Genomic DNA, 14,117 nt, shown 5'->3' on the forward strand with positions numbered 1-14,117 from the left:
AGAAGGAAAGAAAGAAAAGAGAGTACATGGAAGAACTAGACACTTCCAAAATAGTCCTGGCTTTGGCCCCAATAGGCATTTGAAAAATACTTCTCCTTACTTGTCTTGGTATTTTCTTTTTAAATTGAGAACTAATTTACATACAGTAAGGCCTTCACAAAACACACAAGTCTTAAAAGTAGAAAAGAGAGGGCATCATCAGGCTGCACAGACCAGATGCTGAAGTGCTGAGCAGGAAATGGCAGTAGTGTCCACAGCAACCAGGGGAGCATGAGAAGCATTGGGCTCCTGCAGTCTATCCTAAGGGAGGTGCATTCCTGTCAGCCTCTAGTGGCCTTCACCATGTGCTGGCACCTGCTGTGCACCAGTCCACCCATCCAAGCTGTTGCCAAGGAGCTTTTCCTGGGCGAAATCGAGAAGGAAGCACAACAAAGGTTCTTGCCCACAGCTCTCCCCATCCCTCTACCTACTGACCCCCACTGGTGCTTCCCTGTGTGGCCCTGCATGTTGTGTGCCTGTCCTCTTGGGAACTGTGGGCAATAAATTATCTTTTCAGTTGTACAATACTTGTTTCCTGACCTGTTGGCCTTACTATACCTCAAAGTTTATGTCAACCCACAATATTTAGACCAGCATGAATGACAAGACACTTTGGACACTTAAGAGTGAACAAATGAAGAACATATGAACTGTGCACCTTTTCCCAATGTTCTTAACAAGTTTTGTATGTTAAAGCATAAGAGTTTCTTTCAGGTTATGGGAAAGGCTAGTGACTGTTGGGTGGGATCCACTGAAGGCAAGACTTCACTGTGATGAGGGAGCCCTGCGTCAGGTTTCCTGTAGCCCAGGATTCAGTACCAGGCCATGGTATCATCAAATTGTTGTTCTAACAAGGACTGGATGTGGTCTGCCTCATATCCCATGGACACCATGAGTTCTGTCTTTCAGGAGTCCTGGTGATCAGAGAGCAACTCCTGGAATGGCTTTCGTGTCTCCTCCTGACCAGTGTTGGTCCATAGGTGTTCCATGATGTGGTCTAGCATAGGCCTCTCCCTGCAGTCAAAAATAGGTTTATGAAGCTCTCTGGAAATGAAGAGTGAAGAGTGGGATCTTGTACAATTGTTCACACAGTATCAGCTTCCTCAGCTCCACAAAGTCTGCCCAATAAATGGCAGGCCCTGGTTACCACGGTATAAAGAATGACTTTCCAGCTCCACATGTCCACTGGGGCCCATCATATGTTTGGCCATGGGAGAGTTCAGGACTGCATAAGAGGGACTACCACCGAAGGTGCCCAGCTTCTGGCCTACAGTGAACCTGGTATCAAATCCAAAGGCTGTTATTTTTATGTTGTGATGGACTACAAGAAAATTCTTGGGCTTCAGGTCACTATGGATATCCCCCTTCTGTTGTACTAGAGGGTACTAGAGGGCTGATACTATCCGCTGGAATTTGCTTCAGGCCTCTTCCGCCTTCATGTAACCCAACTCTAGGATGTAGCAGACCAGCTCTGCTCTGCTGGCATACTCCATGGCTAAGAACAAAGTGTCTGTGATGTGGAAAGAGCTTGATGACCTTGGGGTCATCTAGACTCTAGACGGAGGAGGAGTTCTGCTGCCCTTTTGGGATGACCACAGCCACCTGGGTCCCAGTGAGAAGGCACTTGGTGAACTTCATTCACCTTGGTGAAGCTGTCCTGGCTGACGATCTCGAGGAGCCTATATTGATCAGTAAGGGTCTCCTCATCAGCAGAGATGGTCATAAGGCCCTGCCGCATGGTAAACTTCTAGCTACAAATCCTAACTAGGAATACTAACCAAGAATGCTACCTATAAAAACGTTGCTAACTGTGAAAACGAAAGAGCACAGCTGGAGTTGCTCTGCAGACTTTTGTGTGTAACCTATGGGTCACTCCAGTGCCAGTGACTATGTGCCCGGCCAACTTCACCTGGTCTGTAGCTGGGTGCTGGATAATGGCACCAGGAACCACCTCTGCCAACCTCTTGGCTCTGCTTACTTCCCTCTATGTTGATGTCATTCTTGGGTGGGCTTTCCCTTCACAGTGACAAGATGGCACCAACCACTCCAGCAACCTAACAGAAATTAAGCTTCTCTTCACCCAGCGTTCCAACCTGGAGAGCTGACCTTCTGCAGGGATTGGTTACATGCCCAGACCTCAGCCAATCACTATGGCTGAAGAGAATGGGCTCTGCTGATTGGCCAGGTCGAGGTCATGTGACCTCTATCTCCAAGGGAACTAGGGAGCCGCTCACCTGCTTCCAGTGGGAGAGGGTGTGACACCTAAGAGAGCAGGTTCAGGGTCGAGCCTCAGTCCTCTGTTCATTTCCTGGATATGCCTGCTCACGTCTTCCCATGCCACTGTCTTCTGTGTACATAAGAACCCATGGCAGCATTTTTTTCTCTCTCCTGCCGCCTCCTTCACAGGCCCCATTTCACACCTAATACAAAGGAGCAGGGCTTCCTGCTTGAAGGTAGGATTTGGGGTTCACTCCCAGCTTCAAGGCCTGCTGCTGTGTCCTGTTGTAATCAGCCAGTCAGTGAGCACCTACCATGTGCCAAACCCTTCTAGGTGCTGATCCAGGGATCAACAGGACTGATGACATTGCTGTCCTCAAGGAGCTGACACTGCAGCGTGAGTGGGCACATTCAGAGGACAAATTCCGATCAGTGTTCCCTCTTCCAGCACACATTCACTGAGGTTCTACTGCATGCTCCAGACGTGGAAGCACAGCAGGGAGTGAAGCAGGCAGAGGTCTCCAATCTTGTGGGATGATAGCCTAGCGGGGGAGACAGAGAAAACAAAGGTAAAACATAAACAAAGCTAATTAACCTGAGCCCAGGTCATCAATCTGTTGAATTCAGCAAATGGTATTCCAGTGATTCAATGTGGAAACAGAGGCCCTGGCTAAGTGGTGGCTCATTCTTGGAGACCCAGTTCAGATGTCACCTTCTTTATGAGGCCCTGCTGGATCCTCACCACTCCCCCAGGCCCTTTTGCCTAACTTGGGATCCCTCAGTGCTGTGATCACACTTTGAAGTCCTCTCTAGCCTGTGAGTTGTGTGAGGACGCTGAGGTAGACGCAGAAAGGGGCTCAGAATGTGATGATGAGTAAAATCTGAATAAATGAAAGGATCAACCCCCACCCCCCACCCCCACCCCCAAAAAAGTAGAAAATAGGAGTCAAGCTTGGTAGCTAGAGATCAGGAAGTGTTATTTTCACATCATGAAGGAGGAATAGTCAGATCAATACTTTTTAATCCAACTCAGTGACTTCACTGTGACCAAATTTAGTAGAAATTTGATAAAGTTTACTTCATGGTTCCATTTAGATTTTTCCAATTCATGAGTGATAGTGGCATTACACACACACACACACACACACACACACACACACACCCCTCACCTCTCCATAAGCCTGATTCCTTCAGAGCTCTGTCTGAGTTTCAGTTCCGGACAACATCAGAGCTTCTAACTTGACTGGAATTAGTTTATGTAACTTCAATTGGACATAATTCTGTTTAATGACATAATAGCTAATGATTGTTACACACAAGAGATAATTAAATAGTCTTTTTCATTTGAAGTGAGAAACCCAGACATCTTTCTTGTATGGAAGCATAATGAAAATTATTTAGCTGTATCAATAAATTTTTAGCAGCACCTTTTTAATCAACTAGATTTCTTTGCTTTCTGCATAGATAGAAATTTAAGTGGACTGTATATTTTGAATGGTGTTAAAATTAATAATACCAAATGTTTACTGAGGATCTACTATGTGCCAGACATTTTCTATGAACTTTGTTCAGGTATAAATTCATTTTATCCTCTCAGAAAACCCATTTTCTATTGCTATTATTTCCATCTTACAAATGACAAAACTAAGAAGTTGAAGGTCTTGTCCAAATCAGGACAGGAGCCAGGCAATCTAGCTTCATTGCCATGAGCTTAAGTACTTATATTATCCAATCTTTCGTTAAGCATTTTAAATTCGTTTTGATGTTGACAAACCCAAGTGTACACAGCAGCACTGCTATGCAAAACAGCTTGTACAGAGATTGAATTTACACTCTGGATTCAGTGCTACCATGAACTTAGATGGTCATGACAGGAATGAAGTAATTTGATTACAAAACCAGGCCAGACATGATGGCTCACACCTGTAATCCAGCACTTTAGGAGGCCGAGGCAGGTGGATCTCTTGAGGCCAAGAGTTTGAAACCAGTCTGGTGAACATGGCAAAGCCCCATCTCTACCAAAAATACAAAAATTAGGCCAGGCACAATGGCTCACGCCTGTAATCCCAGCACTTTGGGAGGCCGAGGCGGGCGGATCACCTAAGGTCAGGAGTTTGAGATCAGCCTGGCCAACATGGTGAAACCCCATATCTACTAAAAATACTAAAATTAGGGCTGGGTGTGGTGGCTCACGCCTGTAATCCTAGCACTTTGGGAGGTTGAGGCGGGTGGATCACCAGAGGTCAGGAGTTGGAGACCAGCCTGACCAACATGGTGAAACCCTGTCTCTACTAAAAACACTAAAAATTAGCTGGGCCTGTAATCCCAGCTACTTGGAAGGCTGAGGCAGGAGAATCACTTGAACCTGGGAGGCAGAGGTTGCAGCGAGCCTGGGCAACGAGCAAAACTCCATCTCAAAAAGCAAAAAACAAAAACAAACAAACAAAACCTAAAATTAGTTGGATGTGGTGGCCCACGCCTGTAATCCCAGCTAATCTAGAGGCTGAGACAGGGGAATAGCTTGAACTTGGGAGGTGGAGGTTGCAGTGAGCCAAGATTGCACTCAAGCCTGGGCGATAGAGCAAGACTCTGTCTCAAAAAATATTAAAAAAAAAAAAAAAAAATTAGCCAGGTGTGGTGGCTCACGCTTATAATCCCACTTACTAAGGGGGCTGAGGCATGAGAATTGTTGAGGCATGAGAATTGTTGAGGCATGAGAATTGTTGGACCCGGAAGGTGGAGGTTGCAGTGAGTCAAGATCATGCCACTGCACTCCAGCCTGGGCAACAGAGCGAGACTTTGCCAAAAAAAAGAAAAAAATATTGATGAAACCAGGGTATTTTGAGGGTGAGAGGAAATGGAGAAACTCTTTTACATCTTACCTAATTCTCAATTCTTATCAACTAAATCAGCCCCACCAACAAAGTTTTTTTTCCTCACTGTATACATCCAATCCAATGGATAACACCTTATTGAGTCAACATTCCTGATGTTCCCAATATGAAACTAAGATAATACAATAGTTTTACTGATCTCTGCTTCTAGTTTATCTTCTTTACTGCAGCAAGAAGAATCTTTGTTTCACCCCAGCTTATATGTCACTCTCCTGCATTAAACCTTCAATGGCTTCCTATTGCCTGGATCAGTGGCTCTCAGATTTATACAGGAACTTAATATGGTGATAGTTGCATAAGTGTGATTATACTAAAAATCATTGAATTGTACGTTTAAAATAGGTGAATTGTATTGTATGTGTAAAGTTACTTTTTAAAAATGTATGGGGGAGCTGGGCATGATGGTTCATATCTGTAATCCCAGCACTTTGGGAGGCTAAGGCTGGAGGATTGCTTAAGCTCAGGAGTTCATGACCAGCTTGGGCAACATACTGAGACTTCATCTCTACAAAAAAATAAAAAAATTAGCTGGGTGCAGCAGTGTGTGCCTATAGTTCCAGCTACTCCAGAAGCTGAGGTGGGAGGATGGCTTGAGTCTGGGAGGTCAAGACTGCAGTGAGTTGAGATTGCGTCACTGCACTCCAGCCTAGGTGGCGGCAGGACACTATGTCTCAACAACAAAAAAGATGTACAGGTGCCAGGTGTGGTGGCTCACACATGTAATCTCAGTGCTTTGCGAAGCTGAGACCAGGAGTTTGAGACCTAGCCTGGGCAACATAGCCTGGGTAACAAAGAGACCTTGTCTCTAAAAAACAAAAAAACAAATAGCTGAGTGTGATGGGGTATACCTACAGTCCCGGCTACTAGAAAGGCTGAAGTGTGCGGATCTCTTGAGCCCACAACTTTGAAGTTACGGTGAGCTATGATGGCAACACTGCAGTCTAGCCTGGGTTACCAAGTGAGACCCTGCCTCAAAAAAACCCAAAAATGTATAGAGGAATCAAGGCACCTGGAATTCACAGCATGCTAATGTGTAACACACTGAAATGTTGAACTATAAGCAATTTTACTATCATAAAATAAGACTACATATATATACTTAATATTTACAGTACATTTATTACATTAAAATTCACTGCTTTATGACTACAACAAAAAGCGTCGAGCAACTTTTGCATCCATCACTGAAGCGAGAGTGGCCAAAGTGAAATTCAAGGCTTTCGTGACTTCTAACCGAAGCAAGAACTGCAAAAGGCATTTCAATGCACTTTCCTATATTTGCAAGAAGATTATGTCTTCCCCTCTTTCCAAAGAGCTAAGACGTATGATGTTTGATCCATGACCATCCGGAAGGATGATGAAGTTCAGACTGTGCAAAGACATTATAAAGGTCAGCAAATTGGCAACGTACTCAAGGTTTACAGAAAGAAAGATGTCATCTATGCTGAATGAGTGCAGCAGCAAAAGGCTAATGGTACAACTGTCCATGTAGGCATTCACCCCAGAAAAGTGGTTATCACTAGACTAAAAGTAGACAAAGACCATAAAAAAATCCATGAACAGAAAGTCAAATCTTGCCAAGTAGGAAAGAAAAAGGGCAAATACAAGAAAGAAACAATTGAGAAGATACAGGAATAAATGAATCTATATACAAGCTTTCATACAACTGCTAAAATGAAAAAAAAAAGTGTTGCGCTAAGCTTATCAACAGTTTCTAATGTTTAATGAAATTGCCATTTGTTAACTTACTTTGTTGCTTACCACTATGTGCTAGCAAATAAGCATTAACCACACTGAAGACCTAAGAAAAATTTGAAAGAGGAACTTTAAGCACATTTAATCTAATACTTTGATATATTTTTTGTCTTCAAATTAAGACTTCAGGAAAACATCTTGATTTGGAATAACACTAAGTTTTTCTGGGAGGAGTTTTTGCAATCCTTGGCTTCCTAGAAAATGCCTATATTTCCTGAGGTCAAAAAGACCCTTCTTTCAACCTAGTCCTAAATGACCTTTCCAGCTTCATTTCTTTCTGCACTGCCTCACTTTTGCCACATTATGTGGCTCAGTATCCTTCACTCTGTGGTTTTGGTCATGCCCCTTCCCTGTCCTGGGATATTCTTCCAGAACTCTTTCTCCACTTCACCCTTCAAAGCTTATCTAACTTCCTTTTTGCCTCCTGACTTCCCCAATCCAGAAAAGCATCATCAGAGCAGGAACTAGGTATATTCTACTAAATGTTGTATTTCCACCATAACCAAAGAGACTGGCACATGGAAAATGCTTCATAAACGTCCCCTTCTCTGAATTCCCAGAGTCTTGACACACACACATATCTGTGCACTTACCTTACTGTGCTAGAAGCAATTTTCAGTGACCCAACCCTCACATCTCCTTCCCCAGTAGACTATGAGCTCTTGAAGGCAGGAATTTTGTCTTTATCACATAGTAGATGCTCCATAAATATCTGGAAATCTAGATGAATTGAAAACATATTCACTAATCTCCAGATGTTCAAAATCTTCGGGAATATTGAGACATACAATTTACTTGAATATTATGTGGCAAAAATTGTAAATGAGGTATGTACACAGTATTATAAGAATTCTGATGAAGGAGCTATACAGCTTCTACCTTGGAGGTGTTTGTCCTGGAATCTTCATATAGGCTATGACATTTGAACTACCCTTTGAGGAATAAGATTACCAGGAAAATAGCAAAAAGGGTTTTCTAAGTAAAAGAAATTCAGCACAAGACAGAAACTGAGAGTTTAGGGCCTCCAGCATCCCAATAGGTCTGATATAGCTTAAGTTTGGGGTTCGTGGCAGGGAGTGGCTGGCAGAAAGCTGGGAAACTATGCTAGTCCTGGCAGCCCTCCTGGCCTGGACTTGACAACATGAGTAAGAGGGTGTCAGGATCAGATCTGTGTTTTAATCACCTCTCTACACCCTCTTCTCCCCTGACTCCTCCCCAACATACCATATTGACCATGTAAAAGAGTTGATCAGAGGCAGGTATGAGGGACATGATGAATCATCGTAAGAATCAACTTGAGACTTAGGATTGTGTTTTAACCAGTGAACAATCAGCCACACTAGTGCTATGTAAATCACACACTGAAGCAGAAGTCAAGAATGTGGTAGAACTAACACAGCTGGTTTCTTGGGAAAGTTAGTATCATTCAATTAAAAGATTCCTGGCCTCTATGAAGCCCTACCTGATTTTCCTAGCCCAAAAGGATCTCTCTCTCTCTCTGTTTCTCTTTCTCTCTCTCTGTTTTTCTCTCTCTCTCTGTTTCTCCTTCTCTCTCTCTGTTTCTTTCTCTTTCCCTCCCTCTCTCTCTCCTGAAACAAGTGCTCTCTCCAGAGCATGTATTTTGTACTTACGACACTTTGAAAATTTTTTCTTGCATTGCTGCTGTTTGTACTCATTTTCTCTTTGCCTCATTTTACAAGCTTATTTTCTGATATAATGCAGCTTTAAAAGACATCATGGGAGCAAGCAAGATAGGTACAGGTCAGGCACAGTGGCTCACGCCTGTAATCCCAGCACTTTGGGAATATTGAAACATACAACTTATCACTTAAGGTCAGGAGTTCGAGACCAGCCTGGCCAACATGGCGAAACCCCCATCTATACCAAAAATACAAAAATTAGCCGGGAGTGGTGGTGGTTGCCTGTAATCCCAGCTACATGGGAGGCCGAGGCAGAAGAATTGCTTGAACCTGGGAGGCAAAGGTTGCAGTGAGCGGGGATCACATCACTGCTTTGCAGTCTGGGCAACTTTCAGCCTCAACTTTTTTTGAAACTCTGTCTCAAAAGAAAAAAAAAAAAGCTAGGGTGTAAAGCAATCATTAATAAATATTGTTAGATTTTAAATTTCAGGATGGGAGGGGTCATCCCCCACTCACCTTTGTAAATCCCATGGCACTACACAAAAGACATCTGTTGAATGAACTGATGTAGTAATAACAATATGCTAAAGTAAAAACAGTCATTCTGTTGAATGAATTGACGTAGTAATAACAATATGCTAAAGTAAAAACAGTCGTTGGATTGTTTAAAATGTTGACATTTTTTCCTTGAAATATCACTAGCTTACTAGTAGTTTACAATGTTTATTAGTTTACTGGAGTATTTGTCTATCATGTATTCTTTCAAATTTTCATCTCTTCAAACTATGTCCCATCTGTGGTTGCCATTTTTCTTGCTTTGATTTGACAGTTTCATCTCTTATATAGGTCTTTTGGGAAAAAAGCTCTTAGATTTATTTATTATGCTTATTTTTCTAGTAGAAGAGATATAATTATTTCAGCAAAATCATAAAGTAAAAAATCAAAGAAACAATAATATTTGGCATTCACAGAGACACAATTTTGTAAAGAAGGAAACAGTAATCAGCATAAGTACAATAAATTATGAAGATCTATTGATCTTTTAATGGGGGAAAATAACCAGAAGAAACACAAAAAGACTTAAAATACAGCATCATTGCCACATCTCATGAAAACATTCCCATAAAAAATTAACAATTTCCACTTGAACATGTATTTCAGCCCTCTTTGAACTTATTTCTGAAATCTTGATGTTCTACTGATGTTTATAGACTAGCCATTCTCTCACTACATGAACCCACAAGTTATCAGTCCCTTCAAAAGCAATTTAAAAGGAGCACTTCATGTTAGATATAGAGTACTTAAAGGCTAATATTTAATCTTAATTGGCAACAAGTTTAGTGCAAATAAAATTATATTTAGCAGCTTAGATAGTCCTGGTAAGGATGCATTCTCTTAACCCTTATTGTTTCCCCAGAGTGAAGTCATTTCTCTCTTTTTATGAGTACAAATGTTGGCCATTCAAACCTACTGAAAACTGGTAATGATAATTCTGTTTGCTACACAGGGAGTTTCCATGAAAGATGGTTTCAGTCACTATGCAAATGAGCCACATGGTTTTTACATTTGGAAAGTTCCCTTTGGGTTGATACAAAAAAGCAGGGCCTGAATGACAGTCATTCCTCTTGGGAATGGAGGCCAAGTCATAACTGGATCTTACCCAACTTCTTTGATCAGTGAGAAGACCCAAAGGAGGCATTAATCATTTTACCCATTAACCACCATGCAAGGAATTCAAAAGAAGACTTGGGAACAGGGCTGAGGAATCTCTCAAATCGAACTCTACTCTCCAGTAATAATTTTATTTCACTGATTTAAATGCCAAAAAAAAAGAAAAATAAAGCCATCTGATTTCAAACCTGGTGCTTCCCACTGTCAGCCAAGATTTATTCTTCAAATGAACAGAAGCCAGAGACCTAGCCAGAGAGGATTAATGTGCTTCATCAATTCCTCAAATTGCTTCTCTTTTTGTTAGACATCTGTTCCCTCTCTAGCCAAGGCCTGGGACTCCTGCTTCGGGAAACAATATGGCTTACTGTGCCCAGATCCATGGTGGCAAGGGAAAAGTAAGAATGCCTCCTAGATATCAAGCACCTGGCCCTGCCCCTTGTCTAGGTTTCTCCAGTCAAGGACCTTCAGCTTTTAAAAAGCTTGGATGGCCCCCTTGAGGTCTAGGATGTAGTGACATAAGATCCAGGGAGGTCAATGCCATCTCACTCGACCATCCTCTTTACCAACTCTCAGCAGCTTTTCTATTCCCCCTGAATTCTCTCACTGAGTAGGGTGAGGGTGTGCTGCCTGCGTGTTAGACAGAGAGACCCACCTCAGTCACTGTACTCTTCTCTTTCCCTTGGACTGGGGAATTTCTCATACTGGTTGGCCAGTTTCCATTTGTTGTGCTGACTTTTGAGTAGGGCAGCGAAGGAAGTCTTTCGGGTGACACTTCTAGATATTTCCTTGCTCTTGGCCTTTCTGGTTGGGGAAGAACTTCCAACTAAGGGATAGGCAGGGAAAATGGGCTTGCCCCGAGGGGCTCCCAACAGCTGCCATATTTCCCCAGAGGTATTACTGGTTAGATACTGCCATGGCTTCTTCCCACTGCTGTCCCTGATATTTACCCGAGAAGCCAACCTTTGCACTAGCAATTTGATGACCCCCTGGTGGCCGTGAATGGCTGCAAGATGCAGCGGGGTATATCCACAACTGGACCTCACGTTTACATCAAGTACAATCCCTGCCTTCTTTGCTCCAGAGACCAAGTCCTGAAGAGCCCTGAGGTCCCCATGTTTGGCTATCCAGTGCAAGGCAGTGTACCCAGTCAGAAAGTCTTTGTGCAAGGCCAGTTGAGGGTCCTCCCAGAACAAAGTCCACACCTGAATCCAGGAGCCACTGGCAAGCTTCACAATCCACTCATGCTCCCTGGCATCTAGGGGAACCAGGGATGATTTGTGCTCAGAAGTTCTGTGGGGGGCCCAGGCTGCAGACCCCTCCCCAGTGGGGGCCCACAAGCTGTGTCGCCAACCCCGCTCAGCCACAACAGCCTTAACCTCTGCAAGTTTTGGTGATAAAGCTGCATCAACCCTTGGGCTGGGTGCTATTCCTGCCTTGGAGGGCTTCCTGGATCGAGGGCGCCGACTTCTCTTCAGCAAGCCCTCATCAAGGTACTCCTCATCAGAGGAGGACAATTTGGCTCTCCCTGCCAGAGAGCTCCTCCTGAGGGACCTCCTTAACTTAGGAACTGGCCAAGGCAAAGGCTCCAGGGGGTGACCTGCAAGGCCATTAGCCCCTGCAGGGACCTGCTGAGAGATGCGACCATCCCCTCTGTTTCTGAGGTCCTGAGGGCTCCAACCGGGGCTGCCCTCCTTCCGAAATACAGAAAGGCCCCCAGCTGGATTCCTGAGCTTCCCCCGAACTGGGGTTCCCAAGACAACCTGCAGCCCCTCTTCAGAAGCCCCTGGTGAGTCTTTGGGCCCGCTGCTGCTCTCCTCACTGCCATGACTCTCCTGGTCCACAAAGTCATCCAGATCTTGGAGGGACAGCTGACAACGAATGCTGCGAAAGACAGTCAATGAAGGGTTCCCCGCCCAGGATACCCAGGGCTCATCCGGAACAACAGGAAAGAGAGAGTGCGAGGAAAGGCGGGGGTCTGGCGGCTCTGAGTTAGGCTCCGTGGAGCCGGGTTCCACTGACAGCTGGAGGAAGTTGTCTGGCAGCACAGACCAGGCGCGGACAGGGCCCTGATCACGGGCCTCCGGCACCTGCGGGTGCCTGGCCACCCACTCTCGAGTGCGCTGCTGCTGCTGCTGCAGGGTCGAATAATGCAGAGAGCTGGGGGTCAGCAGCTCCGGTCGGTCTCCGCGTGGGGCGGGGCGGGGCAGGAGAGCAGGCGGTGAAGCCCTGCTCGTCGCAGCCTCGACGGTGGCGAGAGGCGAGCGATGCGTTGCAGGCACAGGCGCGGGCTCAGCCAGCCCGCCTTCTTCCGGCTCCCTGGAAGCCCCGCGGCCATCCTGGGCAGGCAGAGCCCGTGCAGGCTTCTCCTCTGCGGTGGCGGAGTCCGGGAGTGCGCCGAGCTCCCCCGGGAGCCCCGCCAGGTTGTTCTGGACGCATTCCCAGCAGCAGCGGCCCTGTGTCTCCGCCGCCGCGCACCTCGCTCCCGCCTGGGCCCCTGCCGCTGCAGTTGCGGGCACCGACGCCCGCTGTCCGGGACTGCCCTTCGATCCGCCGCCCTTCCCGGGTGCCGCGCTGGAGCCGCTGACCGGGAGTCCATTGCAAGCTGCGTCGGCGGCTCTGGCTGCTGCACCTGCTGGCTCCTCCTCCGGCTCCTTCTCGCGCCGCCGCCGCCTGGGCTGCTGCTGGGGCGACTGCCCCCGGCGCGCGCCTCGCGGGGAGCAGGGCGCAGCTCCCCCTGCACTGTGGGGGGCCGCGGGCGGCTCGCGGGGTCGCTGCAGCCCCTCCTCCCCTAAAAGGTCCCTGTACCTCCTCTTGAGCACCACGTACTTGGTGCCGTCGGGGTCCTGGCGCACTGCGGCGACCGAGTTGACGAAGCCCTTGAAGAGCTCGCGGCGGTGCTGGTGCTGGCTGGGGGACGCGTTAGGGTCTCGGAGAAAGCTCTTGAAGTGGCTCAGCAAGGCAGCGTTGGTCACGCGGCCCCCAGCCTGGCACAGAAAGTCCAGTAGTGCCTCCTGGCTCAGCTCTCGGGCCATCGCTGCCTTGTCCTCCGCCCCTGAGGTGTCTGCCTCTCGCCCTCCCGGGGCTCTCCCCAGCCAGAGGAAACCCTGGCCGGGCGAGTGTCACCTGCGCCCGGGGCGGCACTAGCCGCCCCCATCAGCAGCGGAGGCCAGCGCTGCCCACAGCCAGTGAGCGCGCCAGGAGGTCCGTGGGTCCCCTTCGGGTGGCCCCAGGGCTGAGTCCCCGCGGCAGTCTCAGTGAGAGAGGGCGGCTCCCAGGCCGCACCTGCGCGACTCTAGCCTCTCGCAACGAGTCCCCACCGCGAAAGTTCCCGGGATAGGGCCGAGTCGGTTTCACCTGCGCCCTGGCTGCGCCTCCTCCCTGGCTCTGGGGGAAGGGCCAGGCCCGCCTCCTTGTGTCCCTCCGCCCCCTGAGGTCTCCCCCACCCCCCGCCACCCATCCCAGAAGAGTCAGACCGGAGAGACTACTGGTAGGTGAGGTTGGCGGCGAACCCAGCCGGCAGCAAACCGCTCTGCGGCCGGGGAAGTGGAAGGCAGGTAGGCGATCGGCCGTTCTTCTAAGTCTCCACCACGCAGGAAACAAAAGCGACAGAAGGTCCGTTCCTGTCCTCCGGTGCTTTGATGTGTTCAGGCTGAAGCCGAAGGGGGAGAAGGAGAAGCTGCAAGTTAACAGGCAATCTGACTTATATTTCTTTATTAACGCTGTAGAGGAGTATTTCAGATTTCTCGAGGCTGTATTGAGGTCTGCAAAACTCACTTTGCATCCAAACTAAATTTTTCTTAAGATGGAAATACTTTCTGGGCCGCTTCTCCGGCGCCCCCTTCAAGGGGTCCAAATACATCCAAGTCTATACTGAAAAAAGAAATCACTCTGAAAATTACTG

The 14,117-nt window shown here is 46.9% G+C and overlaps 1 protein-coding gene and 1 long non-coding RNA gene across 2 annotated transcripts; both read right to left on the reverse strand.

The window, feature by feature from the left end:
- Positions 1-694: 694 nt before the first annotated feature.
- LOC105501329 lies at positions 695-2,070 on the reverse strand. The gene is made up of 2 exons (XR_001000177.1): positions 1,949-2,070; positions 695-1,083 (listed from the first exon to the last, which is right to left on the reverse strand). It is a non-coding gene; the product is annotated as an uncharacterized LOC105501329 (long non-coding RNA).
- An 8,261-nt stretch (positions 2,071-10,331) lies between these two features.
- On the reverse strand, positions 10,332-13,540 carry SOWAHB (sosondowah ankyrin repeat domain family member B). The gene has a single exon (XM_011927230.1). It carries the CDS (start codon positions 13,246-13,248, stop codon positions 10,870-10,872), a length of 2,379 nt encoding a protein of 792 aa, XP_011782620.1. The 5' UTR covers positions 13,249-13,540; the 3' UTR covers positions 10,332-10,869.
- Positions 13,541-14,117: the final 577 nt, after the last annotated feature.

This window comes from Colobus angolensis, unplaced genomic scaffold (assembly GCF_000951035.1).
Source record: "Colobus angolensis palliatus isolate OR3802 unplaced genomic scaffold, Cang.pa_1.0 Scaffold70, whole genome shotgun sequence".
NCBI classification, from domain to species: domain Eukaryota; kingdom Metazoa; phylum Chordata; class Mammalia; order Primates; family Cercopithecidae; genus Colobus; species Colobus angolensis.